Genomic DNA, 24,058 nt, shown 5'->3' with positions numbered 1-24,058 from the left:
ACTCAGTAACACCTGAATAATTCTGCTTACCACCAGGGGTACAGGTTTTCCACTCAGGGAAGTATTGCTCTTTACTATTCTTATGCTGTTTATCACTCAGGTACGTATTTTATTATTTCAATGGGAGACAAATAGCTAGGCTTCATCACAAAACAGTTTATCTGATTCCCCCCACTCATGGAAGCCATTCTCCAGCTGACTAGTGAGGTGGTTTCCCAATTTGCCCATGTGATACAAACCCTAAGTTCTGTCAAAGAACACAGTTTCAATAGGTAGACTGCAGTTTAAAAATAGTTCTATTAGAAGTAGCCAAGGAAACTACCTAAGCATAATTAAAATTTATGTTATATTGCTGAGAGAAAAAATTAGGGCACAAAATTGTATATTCACTTCAATCTTACTATGGCAAAAAGATGCACCAAAAAGATAAGAGGGGCGCCTGGGTGGCTCAGTCGTTAAGCTTCTGCCTTTGGTTCAGGTCATGGTCCCAGGGTCCTGGGATCGAGCCCTGCATCGGGCTCCCTGCTCCGCGGGAAGCCTGCTTCTCCCTCTCCCACTCCCCCTGCTTGTGTTCCCTCTCTGTGTCTCTCTCTGTCAAATAAATAAATAAAATATTTTTTAAAAAAGATGGAAATACACAAAATTATTTTGTCTGTGCAGAAAACTATGGCTGAGTGCTATTTTCTTCTTTATATATTCCTGCTTCTCTCATGTTTTAAAAAATGAGCATGTGTTATTTCTATAATCAGAAGAATAGTTTAAAACTAATCTTAACTTATCTGGAAAATAAAATTAATACCTCCATCAATGGGGTTGTCAATGAGATAAAATGAGATAGAAGACGTGAGTATGCTTCATAAATCACAAAAAGTAAGCAATTAATGGGTTAGAATTTGTATTATTGTTCTTCAGTGATGCATAGATTTCTGCCGCATGGAGAAGTATAACAACTTCTGTTTCTTAAAAAAAAAAAATGCAAAAGCTCTGATTTCTGGAAAGCATATAAGTAATAAATGAACATTATACTCTGTGAGAGCAGAAAGCAAGTCACGTTCATTTTGTCCCTCCACAACATCTAGTTCTATGGAGTATTAACTTTATTAAAGATAATAATAATTACTAAATATCATTAATTATGAATTATCAAACATTAAAATTATCATTAATAATTAGTTGGATACTAGATATTGACATTTTAATTAACACTCATCAATGATAGCAATAAACCCTTGGCATTCATATAATATTTTACAGTTTACAACATGTATTAACATACATTTTCTCTTTTAATCTTTACAAAGACTTTCTGGCACAGGGAATATTGTTCCAGTTTTTGAGAGGGGAAAACCATATAACAGATATGAAATCATGATACGGCCTTAACAGAAAATGTTACTCCTAAATGTAATTCCTAAAACTGTGCCATACATCTTATAAGGTATTTATAGGTCCCTTCTATTGTAAAGGCACAAAGATACTACATGGACTTCATAAGCATCTTTTACAAATATGGTTGTTGGTGAATTTATATAATATGTATAGAAATTCTTCCATAACTTAAGTAGGCCCTTAGTTATTATTCTTACCACCTTCGAAAGTGTATTAAGTTAGGTTATTATAATCCCAGAGAATGCTCTAGAAATGGTATTTGCCAAAGCTTAGAGAACCTGGCATTTGATTTACTTGCAAATTCATGCCTCTGGTGCTTTTTCTTATTGTCAGAGACTCTTCCCTCATGCTCTGGACTCATGGCCAAGGCTCTCACCTTTGAGGAGGGAGTAGTGGACCTCAGCATTGGCTCCCCGGTCACCATCCATGGCTCGGACCTGGAGCAGCTCTGTGCCAGGGGCCGTGGTGTCAGGAACACTTGCTTCATAGTGGAGCTGGGTGAAGTGGGGTGGGTGGAGGTTTCCATCCTCTACGTAAATGGACACCCACACAAAGTTCCTCTTGATGGGCATCTCCTGGTCTCGGGCCTATGGGCCCGAGGGGATAATTCCATGAGCAGCAAATGGAATGGGAGGAGGCAGGGTTAAATTAAGGTCAAGGAAATACAAGGCCAGTGAAAAACATACCTAATTGTAACTTTCTGTATTCATTTAAATTTTGCTCTCATTTATGCTCTCTTTTTTTTTTTATGTTATAGCTTTTTTTTTATTCTTATGTTAATCCCCATACATTACATCATTAGTTTTAGATGAAGTGTTCCATGATTCATTGTTTGTGCATAACACCCAGTGCTCCATTATGCTCTCTTTTTTAAAAAATAAATTTATAAATTAGTGATTATTAGGCTTAGCTATTTTCATGGATATCCCACTTTAGGAGAAAGGCAGAAATAAGCACAGAAACAGTATTTTCCAAATCAGGTCTCAGAGACTGTTAGTTCCTCAAGATGTTAACATGTTACGCAGGGAAAAAAAATTCTATGGTGACTAAATTTAGGGCGCACTAAATTAAATGAAGTTAAAGTTTTCTTTACTGCAGTACTTTGCAGAGCCTTTAATGTATATTTATATGCCCAGAGGATGATAAACTAGCACATAAAACCCTGCACCTTGAGTCAGGGAGGCTGGCTTTGATTCTGGTTCCATCATGAAGAACTGTATGATGGTGAGCAAGTCTCTGTCCCTCTGTGGGCCTCAGGTGTAAGATGAGAGAAGTGGGTCAGGTCAGGGCTGGGACACAGTGAGACACATGAGGCACACGGGGCATAGATTGGAGGAGGCTCCCTCTCAGGATCACAAAAGTGCGGGCACAGAACCCTGAAAGGGAGTCCTTCAATGTTAATGCCCCACACGTCTCACTTCCTCACCCCAGTGCTTGCTCTAGGGGGGGATGGTCTTCGGTCCTTCCCAGCTTGACACCATGTCAGTCCCCATTGTGGTCATGCAGTCATGGAGCGGGGTGAAAACTGTTGGGGGGTATTTGGAGTGAACCCAGAGAAAGCCGGGGTTGTGGGAGATTCCTTGGCAGCTCTCCCCTCTTCTTTACTCTCAGGCATCCCTAATGGAAGGTGCCCCTGGCCGGCTGTAAAATGTCACATTTCATGTCATGGGTCATCATGAGCATCAGTACACTGGCTTGTCAGGGGAAAGGGAACCTTCAGCATGCCTCTGTGCATGTCCACCCCCACACATCCACATGCAAGTACATCTTTCCCTGATCTCTCAGCTTACTCACCATAACTGTCAGTGTGTGCTGGGAGGGGCCCAAGCCCAGGTCCAACCTCCCCACAGTTACCAAGACACCACTGCTTGGGTCCAGCTGGAAGAGGCTGGCACTTTCCGGGTCTTGGCTGCCATGTAGGGTATAGATTAGGCCCTTGCCCTTGTCTGGATCCGTGGCCTGGACTCGGAGGAGCTCCACCCCAGGCAGTGTATCCTGGGGAACTCTGACTTCATAATGAGCCTCCAGAAACTGGGGCCGATGGTGGTTAACATTGGCAATCATGAAGATGTAGACCTAGGGAGGAGATGAGAGAGAAGGTAGACCGTAAGCTCTAGGGGGTCAGCGACCTTGTCTGTCCGGTTCTTCACCATATCATCTGTGCCTAGCACAGTGCCTGGCACACAGCTGTCACTCAATAAATATTTGTTGAATGAATGATAGGATTTCAAAATCACAAGGCTTTGAAATAACATGCAGTCTAGTGGTTTTCAAAAGCAATATTCTGATCCAAAGGGCCTTTTCTTCAAGTGAATTTTTTTGTGAAATTCCAAAAACATCTGAAACAGATAAAACTCTGGCTGAAACCATGGTAGAAATCCAGAGCCCCACTTACTGTCCTTTCTCGTACCCCTGGTAGCCCCTATGGAACTCTATCTTTAATTGAAAACTGCTCATTTAGACAAAGCCCTTGATTACACAGAGATCCACAGTGGAAACAAGAATTGTCCCAAGAGCACAGAAGTAGAAAGTATATCAGGTAAGACTGGAAGGCAAAACCTTGATTCCAAATTCAGTGCCCTCTGAGCTATACCACATCCACTGAAATTCTTCTGTAGCTTCATCCCAACCAAGGAGGGCTCCCAACCCCTCTCAGCTCAGGGGTCCCCGGGGCGGCCTCTAACCTGAGTGGCAATGGTGTGGGACCCATCGGTCACCTCCACGGTCAAGTTATAGCTCGACCTCCTCCTTGTGTCGAGAGGCTTGGCGATGACGATGCTGCCCGTGGTCTTCTCAATATCAAAGTCCATGTCCTTGTCACCACCTAGAGTGGGAGCAGGGGGTAAAGCACATGCACCCTCAGTGATGGGGGCGGTAGTACTGTCCCGGCATTCGGCCAGCAGATTGAGAGGAGGTGGTAGTAGATCCTGTCAAGTTATTGTCAAATTTTTTAGCATCTAAGTGATTATACAGAAAAAGATAGACTTATAAGGACTGAAGAGTACCAGAGGACGTCCAGTATTTGCCATAGAACGCATTCTGCTGCCAGGACTGAAGCAGGCAGGAATGATGGAGCTCTACCTCATGGTTTATAGGACAGTCTGCAGAGTCTAAAGGTGCCTATATGCAGGAAAGAATGAAACTAACTCTGTTCAACATGAGGGAATTGATTTCATAAGCTGTACAAATCTAAAATATAGAATCAATATGCAGCTATTTAAATGTCTACTAAATAGAAATCTGTTTAGTGGCATGGAAATATGTTCACGTTATATTATATTTTAAAAGGCTATAAAACAATACTTTAACATAATCCTAAGTGCACGTGTGTGTGTGTGTGTGTGTGAAGAAAAACAACTAAACGGAAAGACATCAACATTTTAGCAGTGGATTATCTTCTAACTGGTTGGGGGTTTTGGTGATTTTAATTTCTTTTCTCATTCATTGGTGCTTCCTAAATGATCTACAGAGTATACATGTTAATTTTGTATGAAAGAAAGAAAGCCAAACAGGAAGAACAGTGAATCAGAATTAAAAGTAGATCCAGGAGGTCAAAAAGCTTGGGACAGGTGTACAACCAATCTCTGAACCAGGCTGGAAATCTCTATAATAAGACTCCATGGTTCATGTGGTCCTGAAACTCTCAGAGATTCTCAACCTGGAATCCCTGGGTGGGTTTCAGAGAATCTATAAATCCTTATATTTGTATGCAAACGTGTGTGTGTGCACATGCAAATCTTTCTGGGAAGAGGGCCTGAGCATTCATTAGATTCTCAAACGATTCATCAGATTCCCAAAGGGGTCTGTGATTCTCCTCTCCCCAGATATTTTAACAAAATCTTGGTTTAGAGGCAGAAAGAAATTTCAGAGAAGACCATGAGAGCTTGGACCCAAGCGTCTCCTATAAAGAGAATGGATCGGGCGCCTGGGTGACTCAGATGGTTAAGCGTCTGCCTTCGGCTCAGGTCATGATCCCAGGGGTCCTGGGATCGAGTCCCACATCGGGCTCCCGGCTCAGCGGGGAGCCTGCTTCTCCCTCTGACCCTCTCCCCTCTCATGCTGTTTCTCTCTCGCTCGCTCTCTAAAAAATAAATAAAATCTTTAAAAAAAAAAGAGAGAGAGAGAATGGATCATGAGGATGCAACCTGGGATTAGAACATTAAGCATGGCCCCAGGGTACAGCAGTCCTCAGACTCCTGGTGAATGATGTCAGCTCTGCATGGATCTCACATTGAGGCAGGAGAGGAAACACAAAACTTGTGCTTTCTCCTGAGTCTCCCAGGGCCTTGGGGTAATTGAAGTTCTGTCCAACTCTGGCTAGGGGGGCACCAGCAAGGCCATGGAGGCTCTCCTCTCATGAGATCATAGCTGGTGTGGAAGGCAAGTCTGGCAGAAGCGGTGCTTCTACTCACCCGCTCCCCCGGAGAATAAGGGAAGAGACAGTCACCACTCATAGCCAAAGCGGGGGTTCCGGGGAGCATGACCTGAATGAGAGCACTGAGAAGGACTGTTCTGTGAGGACCAAGGCTGGGCTATAAGGTTGGGAGGGGCTGGCCCTCCCAGGGCTCTCACCGGAGATGTTGAACCAGAAGAGACCGGGTCGGCCCTCCACACTGATGACGCCCACCATATGGTTCACAGGGTCTGTCTCCATGACTGTAAAGCTGTAGTGGGGCTCGTCAAAGGCCAGTGGTATGGAGGAGGACCGGGGCTGGGGGATCCACTCGATGTGTAGCCGGACACTGGCTGAGAGTGGTGGCTGCCCACTGTCTGTTGCTTTGATCTGAAAAGAAGCCAAACCTGAAATTGAGGCTTTGTCTGTAGGGTTGCGGCCAAGAAAAAGAAGACCCGGGTGGTCAGCCAAGAGACAGAGTGCCCTGTGACTGGTGGAGCTGGACTTTTAGCCATTCATCCATTCATTCAACACACTGTAAACAGGCTCCATGCTAGTTGCTGCAGGCACAGTGGTGAACAAAACAAATAACCTGTGCTCAAGAACTCCATGTGTAGGGAAAAAATAATCAGAGCCACCATTAACTGAAGCCTTACTGTGTGCTAGTTCCCAAGCTGGACTTGGCATACATGGGCCCTTCTTAACAACCATAAACATAAACTAAATAGAATTTATGGAGCTCTCACTAGTATCTGGCCCTGCTCTAAGAGCAATATGTGCAATATCTAATTTAATTCTCATGACGACCCTGAGAGAGGTACCGTTATATCTCCCTTTGGCAGGAGGAAATATATTCAGCTGCCAGGGATTATCTGCCTGGCCAGCAATGAGGCTGGGGTTGGATTCAGGCTGTCAGACACAAGAGTCCATGTCTTAACCACTTGTTATTTGGCTTCCTACAAGGAAAATGTTCTTATCCCCATTTTACAGATGATAAAACAAAGTCTCAAAGAGGTTCAGTGACTTGTCCAAAGTCACACAGGTGTAAGATGGCAGAACTAGGGCCGGAACGTAGGCTTACCTCCAAAGTCTATGCTACTCTCACCACAATCCTCACCTCTAAGAATAGAGCAGATTTCCCAGGCAAGGACCTTATTGCCTTCAAAGAGAAAGGCCCAGAATTCTGATGCTTTGGCTGATGTCAGGGCTCCCATTTCTCTTGGAGAGAGCCAGGGAAGGGAGTACCTACCACCTCCACCATGCCTGATGACTGTTTCCCTTCTCCTGTATCCTCAAATAAAATCCCTTAGCAGTTATGACACTCCCCTGTCCGCAGCCTCCATCCCCTCCTCACCGTGAGGATGTTGTACTCTCCGGCTGTGAAGGTACTGCTGGATGACACCATGCCTGTGACTGGGTCGATACCGAAGCTCCCCTCGTCACTTTCCTCGATACTGTAGGTGACCCTGCCATTGAGACCCTCATCAGGGTCTGAAGCCACCAGCCTGTACACGGGCCCGGGGGTGGCCGGGCTCAGCCTCTCTGGAAGGCGGACATTGAAGAGCTTATGGGAGAACACAGGGGGGTTGTCATTGACATCTAAGATGCGTACCACCACCCTGGAGGTGGACTTTAAGGAGGGCTCCCCGTTGTCCAGCACAGTCACCTGGGGACAGAATAGAGGATGAATTGCCAAATGCAAAGCAGTGAGTATGCATCTCCACCCACTGCAACCCTACCACTACCCCTGCCTTCCACAGCCTGGAAATATTAGTCAGTCTGTTCTTTGGTACATGCTTGTGATTTTTATTATCATAACTTCACCTACTTGGAACCCAGCTCTCTGGTAACCTCGCCCACAGGAAAGCCAGCAAGAACAGAGAAAGAAACCAGAAAGAATTGGAAGAAAACAAAGCCACAGAGGCTCTAGAGAAAAGCTGGTGCTCTTTACTCAGGAGGCCTATGGGCCATTTTCTCGGAGACCATTTACTTTTTATTTGCTTATAACTCTTATAAACTTTGTTCTCCGGTTTCCTTAAGCTACTGGAGGTTAGAAAAAAACAAATGAGAAGATGTTTATGAAGGAGTGGGTGGTACCTTTTGAGTCAGACATGTGGACCAATGCATGAAATGAAATCCAGAGGGAGAGAAAAGGCACTAAGACAATTTCAGAATTAGGGGCTATTACATGTAGGAGCAAATCGTCCCATGCATCAATAGCCCCAAGGGCATCCTACAAGATACGACATTTCCACTCTAAGTGGTTCTGAATTTTTTAAATATTTTGGTATTTAAAGAGAAATACCTCTACTGAACTAGGGAGAATGCCTCAGTCCCAGAAGGCCATTTAGCAGCTGCTTACTAATAATACCTATTTCTGACAAAGGGAATGTGCAGACCTGGGAGGATAGAAGGCCAATTTATTTCAATTCTGCTGAAGAATGTGTGTCCCTCCCACCTGATTCTTTAAGACTAGAAGAGATGCTTGTTCATCAGTTATGAATCGCTCCAGAGGGGACATAACTAGATTCCTTCTGATTTACTCCCCTCTTATCTGATTTACCGACTCCTCTTGTTGGAATGGGCACCAGGGATGTTTATGTGATTTTAGAAACATCCTAGAACCCACAGATCTAGAGAACAAAGGTCTGGGTTTTCATCTGGCCCCAGCTACTGACCTAGTGCTTGACCTGGGGTGACTCTCTCTCTGGCTGTAAGGATTGGAAACCAGACTCAGCAAGTACATAGCATGTGTGCACCACTCCCTCTTCCTGCACTCACTGCAGGCTTTACTAATCAATCAGCGCTTCCTGCCCAGCCCAGACGTGGTTTCAGATTCCTTCCCTTTCCAGTGCTGGAAAGCCACGAAGCCCCTGAGAGTCTTTGCCACCAACCACAGCAAGATTCAGCTTAAGAAACTCCTCCTCGCTAAGCCCAGCACCCTCCTCAGCCACAGTGCCTGGAGACACGCGTGTGGCCCCAAGGCCTCGCTTAGCTTCCGCTTGGAGTTCTTCAGGAGGTTTTTGAATCCAGTGAATGAGTTCACACCACTACTCACCTCCAGGATATGTTCATCCTTGTTCTCTCTGTCCAGCTGCCGGGCTGTGGTTAGGAGACCTGGGGGAGAGGTGGAAGGAGGGAGACCTGAGCAAAGGGCTCCCAGGGCCACTTTCTTGGGAGTGAATTGGCAGATACATCCAAATCCTAGGGCAGAATTTTTCTGGTCTTTGGAGAACAAGGACATTAAGGGGGAATGGGACTCTGGAGAAGGAGAAGGGCAAGTGAGGAAGTGAAGAAGTGGGAGAGCACAGCAGAGATCATGGGATCAGCAGAGGCTCCCACCTACGTCCCCTTTCACCATTAGGAGGGATGCTGTGCACAATGTACTGTGGGGGGGAGGGCTTGTGTCCTCTGGGCTCCTCTCAGCTTGCCTGTAAATTGAGGAAGGTGGATTTGGTTATCTGTAAGTCTAGTTTTAATTTTCTGAGGCACTATGGCTATAAACTGAGGGGGAAGTCAAGATGGAGGTTATGCGAGACGGGGCATCCAAGCCCACGGACGGAGCAGTCAGGGCTGGGTAGGGAAGGTCTCTTAAAAGAAAGCAGAGCAGATAGGGGTCAGTAGATCATCTGGAACTTTCAGTAAGTTTTTTTTTTTTTTATCTTGTCTAGGCAATTAAATGATGCAGTAATGAAGTGTGGGGATGGGGGCTGTGAGGGGAGAGGGGAGGGGGTTCGGTGTTGGGGTGGAGTCTCCAATGCTGGAAATGGGAGCACGTGTGAGGAGTGGTCTCTGTTAGTCAAGTGTTCTTGCCTTTTTCAGTAGAACCAAGTCACCAGTACAGCCAAGTTCACTCTGTCCTCTGAGCAGTCTCGGCCTTTTTCTTCCCTGACTGAGGGCAGGCATGAGGGGGAGCAGAGAAGGTTTCTGGAAAGCCCCACAGGCAGAGGCCCTTTCAGTCAGGGAAGAAAGACACATTCCGCTGGGACAGTGTGAATATTGTCCCAGGTGACCCCACCCAGCTCATCCCCAAGATGAGGGGCCTGACAAGGAAGAACCCAGGATCCAGGAGGCCCAGGAAGAGTGTAGGGACAAGAGGGCCTCAGCTGGTAAACCATCCCTTTGGCTGCGTGCTGGCTTTCCTCCTGGCACCTTCTCTGTCTCCATCCCCTCTTGTCCCTTTCCCTCCTGTCTCTCTCTCTCTCTCTGTTTCTCCCTCACCATCCTCCTTCTCTCTCATCCTCCTCCCCCTCTCTGCTGCTCTCCCTTCCCCCTGTTTACCTCTCTGAATCTCACAATTCTTTCTCTGTCTCTCTGATTTTCCTTCTTCCTTTCCTTTCTCTCACCTCCAGTGTCCCTATAACTAAGAGCCAGTGTATGAAGTAATGAATAAAGGGCAGAGGCCCTTTCAGTCAGGGAAGAAAGACACATTCCGCTGGGACAGTGTGAATATTGTCCAGTGTCCCTATAACTGCTGCCTGTGGCTTCTGGGTCATTGCCTGTGTTGTCAGCCTCATCCCCCTCTCTGAGGTCAGTGTCCAGATTCCCAGGAAGCACCGTGCAGAATGGGGACGTGGCAGAGCCACCCCATAGGGCTGTGTGAGGGCCCACTGAGTGTCCTTCCTGGCATGAGGTGGGCCCTCATAATTTCTCCTCTACAAATGTTTCCCATCACCCATCTCAGGCCCATCTTTGACTTTTCCTCATCCAGTGATTTTCCAACCGCTGTCGATTCCACTTCTAATGGATTCCAGATCCTTCTACGCCATTCACCCTGACCCACCACCCAACCACCTGCCCAGCTCCCTTTCTATCAGGATCCTAACAGCCAACACTCATGGAGATCCTGCATGTCCAGATGTTCTTCCAAGCTCTTCATCTCTCTCTCTCTCTCAATAAACTCCTCTAATCTTCACAACCACGTGGGAGGGGGCCATTATCATCTGCACTTCACTGGTGGGACAACTCAGGCATAGAGCAGCTGAGTAACTGTCCTGAGATCCTATAATGAATAAGTGGGGGGGAATGGGATCTGCCTTTAGACAACTGACCTACTAGCTGGCTCCTCCTCCCTGCTGGCTATTGCTCCTGTGGCCCTCCCTGCCCACGTGCCCTTGCAGACTGCTGCCTGTCAGTCCTCACCCTTCAGCTCAGCATGACCACCCCTGCTCCATGCAGCCATTGCTACCCCACCACGCTGAGTAGCTCCCTCTCTCCTCTGAGCGGTCGTGGCCCTGCATCTACGCGTATATTATAACAGGCTCCTTCGCACGGGCTCACTCAGTTTTTTATGTTCAGATCTTCATGCTTGTGATGGGTCAAATTCCTCCAGGCCTAAAACTGTGTTTCATTATCTTCGCATCTCAACATAGCACATATTTTAAATGCTTCATAAGGGCAGACACCTTTAAACATCTGCTGAACGAATGAATGAAGCTCTGACTTCCCTAGAGATCATAGATGCGGCAGAGATTCATTCATTCATTTCCCTCTTATTTATTGAGGTCCTACTGTGTGCCAGACACTAAAGATACTATAGAGGGCAAAAATAGTCAAGGTTCCACCCAAAGAACAAATAATCCAATCAAGAAATGGGCAGAAGACATGAACAGACATTTTTCCAAAGAAGACATCCAAATGGCCAACAGACACATGAAAACGTGCTCAACATCACTCAGCATCAGGGAAATCCAAACCAAAACCTCAATGAGATACCACCTCACGCCAGTCAGAATGGCTAAAATTAACAAGTCAGGAAACAACAGATGTTGGTGAGGATGCGGAGAAACGGGAACCCTCCTACACTGTTGGTGGGAATGTAAGCTGGTGTAGCCACTCTGGAAAACAGTATGGAGGTTCCTCAAAAAGTTGAAAATAGAGCTACCCTATGACCCAGCAATTGCACTACTGGGTATTTACCCCAAAGATACAAATGTAGTGATCCGAAGGGGCACGTGCACCCCAATGTTTATAGCAGCAATGTCCACAATAGCCAAACTATGGAAAGAGCCTAGATGTCCATCAATAGATGAATGGATAAAGAATATGTGGTGTATATATAAATGGAATATTGTGCAGCCATCAAAAAAATGAAATCTTGCCATTTGCAACAATGTGGATGGAACTAGAGGGTATTATGTGAAGCAAAATAAGTCAATCAGAGAAAGACAATTATCATATGATCTCACTGATATGAGGAATGTGAGAAACAAGACAGAGGATCATAGGGGAAGGGAGGGAAAAATGAAACAAGACTAAACCAGAGAGGGAGATAAACCATAAGAGACTCTTAATCTCAGGAAACAAACGAGACTCTTAATCTCTGGAAACAAACTGAGGGTTGCTGGAGTGGAGGGGGGTGGGAGGGATAGGGTGGCTGGGTGATGGACACTGGGGAGGGTATGTGCTATGGTGAGTGCTATGAATTGTGTAAGACTGATGAATCATAGACCTGTTCTCCTGAAACAAATAATGCATTATATGTTAATAAAAATTTTTAAAACAACAACAACAACAAAAAATAGTCAAGGTTCCTTTTCTAGGAAACCTTTGAAGTTTAGTGGAGGACAGGGATAATTAATGGAATAATCACACGAATGAATATAATGTTCTATGTGATAAGTGTTTAAAAAAAAAGGAGTGGATGGTGCTAGGAGATGTATTGTAGTATCAGGAAAAACTCCTCTCAAGAAAGAACAGGGCACCTGGGTGGCTCAGTTGGTTAAGCGACTGCCTTCGGCTCAGGTCATGATCCTGGAGTCCCTGGATCGAGTCCCACATCGGGCTCCCTGCTCGGCAGAGAGCCTGCTTCTGCCTCTGACCCTCCCCCCTCTCATGTGCTCTCTCTCTCTCATTCTCTCTGTCTCAAATAAATAAATAAAATCTTTAAAAAAAAAAAAAGAAAGAAAGAACAGCTGGGCTAGGATCTGAAAGAAGAGCAGGAGTTAGACAAAAGGAGAGGAGAAGAAACTTCTGAAAGAAAGTACAGCATGTGCAAAGGCCATGTACCAGGACAGGGCATGGACTGAAACAGGCCACATGGCTGAAACCAGAGAGTGGCAGGGTGAGAAAGGGAGGATGAAGCCCGAAAGGTCAGCTCGGGCCATGTCAGACCCAAGTGTGTGAGATGATAGGATCTGACTTTATCTTAAGGATGTGGGGAAACCATCCGAGGTATCCAAGCAAGGAAGTGGGACAATATCATGGTGGTAAGAAAGGTGGGCTGGGGGCTCCATTGCTGACTTATTATTTTTATTTATTTATTTTTTTTCCTTAAAGATTTTATCTACCTGACACAGAGAGACACAGCGAGAGAGGGAACACAAGCAGGGGGAGCGGGAGAGGGAGAAGCAGGCTTCCTGCCGAGCAGGGAGCCCGACGCGGGGCTCGATCCTAGGACCCTGAGATCATGACCCGAGCCAAAGGCAGATGCCCAACAACTGAGCCACCCAGGCGCCCCTTATTATTTTATTTTTAAATGTTCATGCTGGTTAAAATTTCTTCTCCTCCACTGCCGGAAGACTAAGAACATCTCTGTTTTGTGGGGCATTTTGCCAGACCCTGCGTCAGGGAACTGTTGACAGTAAACAGAATAGGGATTTGGAAGATGCTGAGAAGCCAGTGCCTTAGGTGAGAAATCTCTTCTTTCTTCTGAAAGGGGAAGGACAGGATGAGCCCAGGTAGAGAGCCAGCTTAGGCCTATTTTCCAGGGTGAAAGGGTCCTTCTAAAAGAACTAATCCATTCCCTAAGGTCAAAAGTTAACAGGAAAGACTCCAAACAAATGTCCCTGTGTAAAGATACTCATGTCCTCCACCCAACTGTCTGTCCCAGGACTTCCAGGCTCATGCTCCTCTTCGTTTCCTTTTGTCTTAAAGATGGGGAACTAGTTTTCTCCCTTTCCACCTCCTCCAATCTCACCAGGGTGCTGTCGTCCCAAGAGCCAATTGTTGGAAGGGCTCCTGGGTGGCTCAGCGGGTTGAGTGTCTGACTCTTGGTTTCAGCTCAGGTCATGATCTCAGGGTCATGGGATCGAGCCCTGAGTTGGGCTCTGTGCTCAGTGGGGAGTCTGCTTGAGATTCTCTCTCTCTCTCCCTCCGCCCTTCCCCATGCACATGCGTGTGTGCTTTCATGCTCTCTCTCTTGCTCTTGCTCTCTGAAATAAATAAACAAATCTTTAAAAAAAAGAGTGAATTGTTGGAGCCAGAGAATAGGATCTTGGGTTCAAAGGAGAAAGTGTCAGCTTCCTCTGCTATAGGATTGTTGTTCATCCTTTAGGAGTAAGATGTGGCCTTGGAGACATATCCACAGTAGTGGGAGCTAGCTCTCAAATTCCAACACCAACAGGAGCCAAGCAGATAGCATAGATTCGGGGAGCAGGCTGGGAATAATACAACAGGGAGTGAGGCAACCATGGGGACTGGAGGACATGCACCTGCTCTGCATAGAAAGCTGCTGTTGGCTCCAGGCAGTTGTAGCCCTGTGCAAATGTGGGGTCAGTGTGGCCAGATCTCCTAGTTTTTTATGAACAACCAGAAATATGGTGTGTTTTATGGAATTTTCTAATTTTTAAATGTTGTCAACGACTTGAAAAGTCGTTGTTTAAAACTTGTGCAAGCCAAATAAAACACCTCTGTGGGCTATGACTGGCTCACTGCTGCAAGCTCATGACCTCTGGATTCCCCTAAACCATCCATTGTCTTTGCCCCAGATGGCCTTGGGCCAAGGATAGTTATTTGTGAGGTGGTTGACTCCACTGAAGTGGTTCTCCATTGCCACCACTCTGTGGGCAGAGTTTAGAACAAGGATTAAGAAATTCAATCTGGAGGGGTGCTTGGGTGGCTCAGCCGTTAAGCGTCTGCCTTCGGCTCAGGTCATGATCCCAGGGTCTTGGGATCAAGCCCCATGTTGGGCTCTCTGCTCCTCAGGAGGCCTGCTTCTCCCTCTCCCACTCCCCCTGCTTGTGTTCCCTCTCTCACTGTGTCTCTCTCTGTCAAATAAATAAATAAAATCTTAAAAAAAAAGAGAGAGAGAGAAAGAGATTCAATCTGTAGCTGTGACTCGGGAGGGGTGGGTATGGAAGCAAAAGGAGGTCTGAAATAGTCCCGGCTTGAACACCAGGCAACCTGCTTAGCTTCCTAGGCCCTGAGGAAAGAAAGCCAACATACTCTTATTTTCCCAGAGACATAGAATTTATAGAGCAGTGATTCTCAAACTTAGCACACATAAGAATCCCTTAGATATTTTGTTAAATAAAATATGGATTTCTGGGCCCCACCCTGTGTTCTTATTCAGTAGGTGTGAGGTGGGGCCTCAGAATTTGAATTTCCAACAAGGGCATAGGTGATGCTGATGATGATGCTAGTCTAGGACCAAACTTTGAAAAACACTCTTGTAGAGATCCCAATTCACCCAGATTTCTGAGGTCCTTACCTGTGAGCGGGTGGATAACAAAGAATCCCATGTTGTTCCCACTGGTGATGTTGAAAGTCAACTTCCCTTTGGAGCTGGAATCCGGGTCCCGGGCATCCAGCTGAAGCACAGAGGTGTGCAAGGGTGCATCCTCATGGATGGAGGGGTAGAACACGGGTCTGGACATCTGAGGTGGGTTGTCGTTGACATCCGTAACCTCAATGTAGACTTCGGTTACAGAAGAGAGAGGTATGGAACCCCTGTCCACTGCCAGTACCGTCAGCCAGTAGCAGGACACAAATTCTCGGTCCAGGGGTGCCAGAGTCTGAATCATACCTAGGGACAGTTGATCACCAAACCCAAAATATTTTAGAGCCCACACCTTACTTAATAGCCCCCAAATGGTACTATGGAAATAGGAATTCCACAAGAAAAGGTGCCAAGGTGGCATGGGAGCTGCTGAGTCAAACTCAGGGAATTGATATCCTTTTGTAGAGCCTCTAGGAGCCCATGGCAATTGTCCTTAAACCAGTGCCTTCAAGTTTCAGATATTATAGGTACCAACTTAAGAGTTAGGGATTTGGGGCACCTGGGTGGCTCAGTTGGTTAAGCGACTGCCTTCGGCTCAGGTCATGATCCTGGAGACCCGGGATCGGGTCCCACATCGGGCTCCCTGCTCAGCGGGGGGTCTGCTTCTCCCTCTGACCCTCCCCCCTCTCATGCTCTCTCTATCTCATTCTCTCTCTCAAATAAATAAATAAAATCTTTAAAAAAAAAAAGAGTTAGGGATTTGATGAATAAATTGCTGTCCCCCTTTCCAGCATCTTCATGATTTCAGAGTCATTAGTTCACTCACTCCACAAATTGCTTACTACAGGCCAGCACTCTTCTAGAAGTCACGGGTCTAATAGTGAGCAAAAGAGGCTTGCACCAAAGTTCTCATGGGTCACTCAGCTGGAAGGACTTGTGCGAGAGGACAGGGCCCAGGTCCACAGCCATAGCGTGTCAGAGCTGAAGGAACCTCGTTTCTTTTCAGGTAGGGAGATGGAGGCCCAGAGAGAGAATGTGATTTGATCAAGATCATGTAGCAAGTGGGCGGAAGAGCTGGGTCTATCATTGACTCTCAGTCTAATGCTCTTCCTACCACATCACCCTGCCCTTCACCCTGGAAATAAATTGCCCATCAGATTGTAAGCTCCTCGAGGACAGTGACCTACCTTTATTCACCAAAGTGCTTATCTCCAGAACCTCACAAGCAGAGGGTGCTTGCAAGTGTTTGTTGAATTGTACTTATTTTCTATGAAGCTTAAAATGAATAAATAAGTTGGTGCTACCTTTTTGGAGGGCAATTTGGAATTATCTATTAACATTGAAAATATGCATTATCCTTTGACCCAGCAACTGCATTTTTAAGAGTTTTTCCTATAGAGATTCATGCATATGCGCAAAAGTATATGATCAAGGATATTACATCTATATGATAGAATAAAATGCAGCTATTAAAAAAGAAGGGAAAATATTTATAATCACTGATATATAAGATATCCTGGTGTTATGTTATGGGGAAAAAAAGTATTGCAGACTTAGTGTGTTTTGTGTTATTTTCTCATACAATAAAATAAACAGTGATGATATATCAGACTGAAAGAAGAAAAATTTACAAGATTATAGACCAAATTGTTAATAAAGATATCTGGGGAGGTGGGACACACAAAAAAATACATTCATTTTTAAATTATATATAAAAATTTATAACCATGATGTATTACCTCTATAAGCACATATATATAATATGTTATATATATAATAGTTACATATAACATATAATATGTATTATGTAATATATGTGTGTATATAAATGTATACACAGATGCCAATGAGTTGGGTGATGTGACTTAAATGGACACACACACACACACACACACACATATCTCCAGTATGATAAATTTAAAACAAAAGGAACAAGAAGGAGAGTCCCTATTTATTGCCTTTCTTTTTAGCCTGCAGCCTGCCTTCTTTCAGGACAGCACCTGATCTCCTTAGGCCCATTGTCTCCCAGCACCTGGCATTCCCATCCACCCCACTCCCAGTACCTGTGTCTTGGTTGATGCTAAAGGCTGCAAGACTGGTGCCAGCCCTCAGGAAGTACTGGAGCTCCCCATCCAAGCCACTGTCATCATCGTGGGCAGCCACTACCATCACCTGGGTGCCGGAGGGGCTATTTTCCTGCACCTGGCCCTGGTGCACAAAGGAGGCAAAGCGGGGAGGGTGGAGATTCTCATTCACATCCAGGACTATCACTTCCACATGGCAGAGGGTCCTGCGGGCCAAGGGCCTCCCACTGTCGCTGGCCCACAGGCTCAGATTGTATCCAGCCTGCCTCTCAAAATCCAGCTCTCTCTCCAGACTGAGTGCGCCAGTCATCAGGTCCACGTGGAAGGTCCCATGGGCATCATCCAACAGGACATAACGCACTTCTCCCGCAGGGCCCACGTCAGGATCAGAGGCATCCAGAAATGTTAGAATAGTTCCTGGAGGCATATCCTCTGGGACTTTCAGGCTGCTGAGTTCTGTGATGCATTGAGGAGAGTTGTCATTGGCATCTTCCAATGTGATTATCAGGTCAGTGACAGAGAAGAGCTGGTGGCCCTTCCTGGGCTGATCCCTGGCCTCCACCTTGAGTATATATTGTGGTTCTGATTCCCGGTCCAGGTGTCCTGTGACAGCCAGTTCCCCAGTGAGGGGATGAAGGGCGAACTTATCTGTGGGGTTTAGCAGGGTGTAACGAACCCTCCCATTGTCATCCGAGTCAGCATCTTTTGCTTTCAACTCTGCAATTGTGGTTCCAACTTGTGTGTCCTCTGAGATGGTTATCTGGTACCCACCAGGAGGAAATCTGGGTGCATTGTCATTCCAGTCTTTCACATTCACCATCAGCAGCTTCCAGGATGACTTCTGGGGAGTGCCCAGGTCATACACTGTTACATTGAGGATGTAGAAATTGGTGGCTTCATAGTCCAAAGGGGCAGCTACAGTGAGCAGCCCTGTCTCCAGCTCCATGTCAAAGCAGCCCTCGTCGTTGCCATCTGCAATCACATAGACCAGTTTGCCATTAAAGCCAGTGTCAGGGTCAATGGCTGCCAGGCGGGCCAGGGAGGTATTGACAGGAACCCGCTCAAGGATGTCAATGGACTGTGGGAAGTGGTCCTCAAACTGGGGGGTATGATGATTGATCTGATATGCACTTAAGGAAATGAAGTCCTCATCATTGGAGTCCTGGTTCTGAAACCCAACAGAATGGAGGATGGTCTTTGTGAAATGTGTCAATACTCCTGTTTTATCACATGTTATAGGGACCTCAAAACGAGGGTCTTTTACGACAGTAATATTCAAAGTTGTGGGTGAGGCATAGTGTTTCCCATCTGAGGCTGTAATTTTCAGGGAATAGTTGATGGGTTGACCAGAAGTATGATTGATAAAAGAGCGTTTGAGTGATATCACCCCAGAGAAATGATTTAGATCAAAATACTGTAGTTCATTGCCTGACACAAACTCATATTTTAGATTCTGAAGCTCATCCACATCTATAGCTGACATGGTCATTACGGATTTTCCTACTGGCCAGTCTTCACGGATAGACCCAGTGCAGTTGACTTGCTCAAACATAGGCTTGTTGTCATTCAAGTTCTTGAGCCTAAGAGATACAGACACTTCCTTTTCCTGGCGAAATGGGGATCCCCAATCTGATGCCCGTACTCGGAAGGTATAAATTCTTTTCATGAGCTCATAGTCCATGGGTTTGGAGGTGGAGATGATCCCCAGGTAAGGGTCGATAGAAAAGGGCACAGCTTTTGGACGAGTGATGGAATAGGTGACGTATCCATTCTCTCCATGATCCTGGTCTGTGGCACTAACTGTCAAAACACTGGTGCCTGGTGGGATGTTCTCATCAAAGGTACTATCATAGGAGGACCTGCTGAAGATGGGGGCATGGTTGTTACAGTCCACGATATTGATGACCACGGTGGTGGAAGCCAGGCCCGGTGAGGTTCTGATGTGTAGCTGGTAGTGGGTTCGGTCACGGAAGTCCATGAGCTTTGTGGTGGTGATGAGTCCAGTGCGAGCATTAAGTCTGAACCCCGCATTCCCTGAGGATGGCTTTAGAACATACTGCAGGTTAGGGAAGGCTCGGGTTACTTTCACCATCTCCACGCGGCTCCCAGGAGGGGAAAACTCACTAAGCTGCACTCTGTAAACAGCCTTCTCAAATTTAAGGGAAGCCAGTTTGGAAGGCGGTAGGTGAAAGCCCCTAATTTGGGAATAAAAAGAAGGCCTGCTCCCACTCCTGGCCTGCAGGCTGAGGTTGAATCCATGAAGGTGCTCCAGCCAGTTGATGTCTTTGACCGACACCAAACTGAACTCATTGCTGAAGGTGTAAGACTTGATGGCTTTGAAGTACTTTCCAGGGTCACCACCAACAATTTCCAGTGAGTCCACTTCAGCACCTGAGCTGTTTGCATCTACCATAACAGTGGCATAGGTGGTACCCACACTGCTGTCTGGTGGAGCCACCACCACAGAGGTGATGGCTGGGGGCTTCCTGAGGGCAGGCTCCACATGGATGACGAGTGCAGCCAGATTACCAAAGCCATTGCCCTCTGAGATTTTCCTCATGCGGTCCACAGCCATCACCTGGAGCTCATACCTCCCTCGCCAGGTGACATTGAGCTTCCCAGCCAAGGTGACCACGCCGCTGGTGGGATGGATGGCAAACATCTCCGACCTCGTGTTAAAGGCATAATAGAACTTGGCATTTTGGCCCAGATCAGCATCTGTGGCGGTCACCTTGCAGATGGGGCTCTTGAGGGGCATGTCCTCAGAGATGGTGACTCGGTACGAGGGCGGGGAGAAGAGGGGCTTCAGGTCATTCTGGTCCAGGATGTGGACCACCACGCGGGTCAAAGCTTCTAACTCCAAGGTCTTCTCCGTGGCTTGGACGATGAGGGTGTAGCTGTCTCGCACCTCCCTGTTCAGAAGGGCCGTGTTGCTGTTCTTTGTCCTTATTCTCAGAAAGCAGAAGTTGCCCACCACGTACTCCTCTGTTTTAAACACATTGGCCACGTCCCCAGAGATAATCCGGTATCTCACTGCCCACTGGGGCTCAGCCAAGTAAATGCCCATTTTCACAGAGCTCTCCACGTAGGTCTTGGGGGCAGAGTTTTCATAGATGGTCGCATTATAGAGAGAGTGTGTGAAGCGCCAGGCGGAGGAGGAGAGGAGACCTTCTCGGGGCTTTTCACAGGTTGTACAATGGAGCAAGAAAATGAAAAAGCCCAAGAAGGCAATAATCATGATGGAAAAACTGCCGAAGCGCTAGGCAAAAAAAAGGAAGGGTGTAAGTTAGGAAAGAAATGTCTCTTACTGCTGTGGTTCTTAGCTGGGGTGATTTTGCCCCTCAGGGGACACTTGGCAATGTCTGAAGACATTTTCGACTGTCCCAGCTTGTGGGGGAGGGGGAGATACTGGCATCTAGTGGATAGAGGCTGGGGTGTTTACGAAACATCTTAACGTCACACAGGACAGCCTCCCAACAACAAAAAATCATCCAGCCCCAAATGTCAATAGTGCTGAGGTTGAGAAACCCCATATTTAAAGACTAACAGACTAGTTTAAATGCTTTCTCAGGGGTACCTGGCAGATACAACACATTCCTGACCACTTGACTCCTTTTCCCAAAAAAACTTCAATGGCTCCCCAGTGATGGTGGAATAGTTTCAACCAGGTACCCAAGCTTAGCAATCTGGCTCTAGGTACTTCCTACAGGACCCCTCCATCAAGGCTAAGGTCCAGCCAAACTGAGCTGCATCTGCACATGCAGGGGCTGCAGAAAAGCAAAGTGACCAAGATCACGGGCCTGGCATCAGGCTGCTTGGCCCTCAGCCCTGGCTCCACCACTTACTAACTGGGTGATTTTCTGGGCAGGTTATTTAACCTCTATGAGCCTTGATTTCCTCTTCTGTAGAATGGGGATAAGGATATTATCTACCTCATTGGATTGTTGTGAAAATTAAATGGACTAACAAAGCTAAATGACCCAGCAGGGGGCCTGGGACATAGAAGTTTTAACTTAATATTGGCTATTATTGGTAATAAGAAACTCAGTTTCATAAAGGGAAGGGACCCATCCAGGGCCTTACAGCTAGATAGAGGCAAAGCAAGAATTAGACCTGGGGCTCCTTGCATCATTGTCCAGGGCTGCTTCCCCTAACCCAGGCTTGCCTGCACCTGTCACACCACTAGTCCCTTTGGATGGGGCCTGATTCTGACTCATCCTGTAAGTTCAAATCTCCTGGAATGTCAGAGCTACAATGGACCTTTGAGACATGGAGTTCTGACCCCACTCCTCTGCACAGATGGGGAAATAGAGCCCCAGAGGGGAGATGAGTCTTGCCCCATTTCACATAGTGGGTGGCAAGGAAAGAACTCATCCCTGGGAGTTGTTGAACTAGCGCTGAATGAGTACTTCTCCCCCTAAGACCTGCTGCAGCTCCCATTCTCTCCCGTGCCATTTCCCACATGGCTCATCCCTGAACTCCAGCCTGGGTTAAAGTCCAACTTCAGTGTTAAGGACAGGGAGAAGATAGAACGGGAGTAGGGGAGGGCAAAGTTTCGTTGCCAAACTAGGCCTTCCAGAAGCAAAGTATGAGGCTGCGTCCACCAGGCTGGTGCCTGGCCTGCTCGTGAGAGTCCTGACTCCAAGGAGCTTCATGGCTGGCAGCCAGATGTGCGGAGCATTCCTGGATGAAACAGGCAAGACTTGTTTTTCCAGTTGCCTCACTCTTCAAAGGCAAGGAAGAGTTAAACTCCTGGGGCAAGAGGGGGAAAGGAGAGGCTTGCATCTTTGTCTTTCCAGAGTCCTGAGGGAGCTGAATGCAGCTTCTTCAGGACCTTGCAGGGAGCATCCCAACATGGGAGGCGGGAGTAGAAAAGTCTGCCTAACTTGGGATCTGCAAGCCTGTGACAGGAAAGAATTTGAAAATGCCCCATCCTTCCAGCCTCCCTACCGCCATCCTTCTCTTGAAATCCTTTTGGTGGCATCACAGGCCCAGCACCTCAGAGAAGAGGGGGACAGGAATGGAGGCAGATTCCACACTTGGGGTGGCTATTCCCCATCCTTCCTGCCCTCTACTCTTACCCCTCACTTACTGCTGCAGCTCACAATGGAGCTGACCCCAGGCAAAAGCCATATTCCTTCCATTCCACTCACCCCATCCCTGACACAGTCTCCTGCAAGAGGGGGTGGACCTCTGAGTCACGGGGACCCCAACCCCCCAGGGTGGCATCGCATTGGAAGTTGAAGCCCCAAGGAAAAATGAGTTCTTACCCTAGTCCCAGGTCTGCTCACTCTGCAGCCCAGCGAGCCTGGGGTGCGTACAGCCTCCCTGCTCGGCCTGCCCTGCTTTGCACAAAGCTTCCTGCTCACCAGGTCAGCACCTGTGTAGGGCAGGCCCCAACAAGACACACCACTCGGCCGCTGCACAGGCGTCTTGCAGAGATGAGCTCAGGGAAGGGAGCAGGGGCAAGGTCTCCCTGGAAGGGGATAAGATGCAAAGAGAATGCACCCTTGGATGAGGGCTTGGTGAGCAGGGCTGTGTTCAAGCTGTAAGATCCACAGACCAGGCGAGTGGTTTGCTGAGGAAGGGCCTGTGTCTGGACATTTGTTTCCTAGCACTATGCCTGGGCAAGTGAACAGGTTTGCAAGGTGCAGAGGCATGTTGGGTTCCCTGGGCTGCCCTCCCAGCCCACAGCACCTGGGACCATTATTTTGAAACACCTTGTGAGGGGCGCCTGGTGGCTCAGTCAGTTAAGCATCTGCCTTTGACTCAGGTCACGATCCCAGGGTCCTGGGATCGAGCCCCATGTCCTGACTCCCTGCTCAGGGGAGAGTCTGCTTCTCCCTCTGCCCCTCTCCCCCACTTGTGCTTGCTTTCTCTCTCTTTCTCTCTCTCAGATGAATAAATAAAATATTTTTTAAAAAAGAAACGTCTTGTGAAAACATAAATCAATTCAGATCACTTCCCTTCTTAAAATTTTCCAGTGGCTTCCCATAGCATTCAGATTAAAATCTAAACTCCTTATTATGGCCTACAAGGCCATGTGGGCCCACATGCCTGCCTGCTTTTCTAATGATACCTCCCAGCACTCTCCCCATTGTTCATCAAGCTGCAGCCACATGGGCCTCCTTTCTCCTCCACAAACATGCCAAACTAGAGTCTGCCTCAGGGCCCTTGCACTTGCTCTTTCCCTTAAGATTCTCACATGGCTGGCTCCTTCTTGTTATACTTCTTCCTGGCTCAGCTCTCAGATGTCACATTCTAACACCCAGTTTGATGTAGCCTCCTTCCTAGCACCCTTCTTTATCATACCACCCCATTTTCTCCATGGCACTTAGCACCACCCAGTATGTTCTTGCTAATTTGTTTAGTGACTGTCTCCTACACTAGACACTGGGCTCCATGAAGACAAGCGCTTTGTGTATCTTATTCATGCATGAATTCCCAGTGCCTAGTACATAATCCTACTCAATAGGTGAAAACTGGAAGGATCTGGACTTAGGAAAAGCAATGACAGAATGAAAACTGAATTAGTGATTATCCTTTCCTTTCTGAAGCTGGAATATGAAGTCCCCCCAAAAGAAAGGGACTTGCCCGGGATGCCCAGGTGGCTCAGTTGGTTAAGCATCTGCCTTCAGCTCAGGTCATGATCCCAGGGTCCTGGGATCGAGTCCCACATCTGGCTCCCTGCTCAGCGGGGAGCCTGCTTCTCCCTCTCCCTCTGCCTGCTGCTCCCCCCTGCTTGTGCTTGCT

General features: G+C 47.1%; 1 protein-coding gene across 1 annotated transcript in view; it reads right to left on the bottom strand.

Annotated features, from left to right (window-relative positions):
• Positions 1-20,543, bottom strand: part of FAT2 (FAT atypical cadherin 2) — a 64,123-nt gene extending 43,580 nt beyond the window's left edge. Inside the window, exons 1-8 of the mRNA XM_021701017.1 lie at positions 17,285-20,543; positions 15,213-15,527; positions 8,841-8,899; positions 7,137-7,448; positions 5,962-6,172; positions 4,074-4,213; positions 3,184-3,465; positions 1,766-1,976 (exon numbers count right to left, since the gene is read on the bottom strand). Of these exons, the coding sequence (XP_021556692.1) occupies positions 1,766-1,976; positions 3,184-3,465; positions 4,074-4,213; positions 5,962-6,172; positions 7,137-7,448; positions 8,841-8,899; positions 15,213-15,527; positions 17,285-20,543 (4,789 nt within the window). The remainder of the gene's footprint in view (positions 1-1,765; positions 1,977-3,183; positions 3,466-4,073; positions 4,214-5,961; positions 6,173-7,136; positions 7,449-8,840; positions 8,900-15,212; positions 15,528-17,284) is intronic.
• Between the last annotated feature and the right edge of the window lie 3,515 nt (positions 20,544-24,058).

This window comes from Neomonachus schauinslandi, chromosome 7, assembly GCF_002201575.2.
Source record: "Neomonachus schauinslandi chromosome 7, ASM220157v2, whole genome shotgun sequence".
In the NCBI taxonomy this organism is placed as follows: domain Eukaryota; kingdom Metazoa; phylum Chordata; class Mammalia; order Carnivora; family Phocidae; genus Neomonachus; species Neomonachus schauinslandi.
This window is presented reverse-complemented; position numbering and strand designations above follow the sequence as displayed.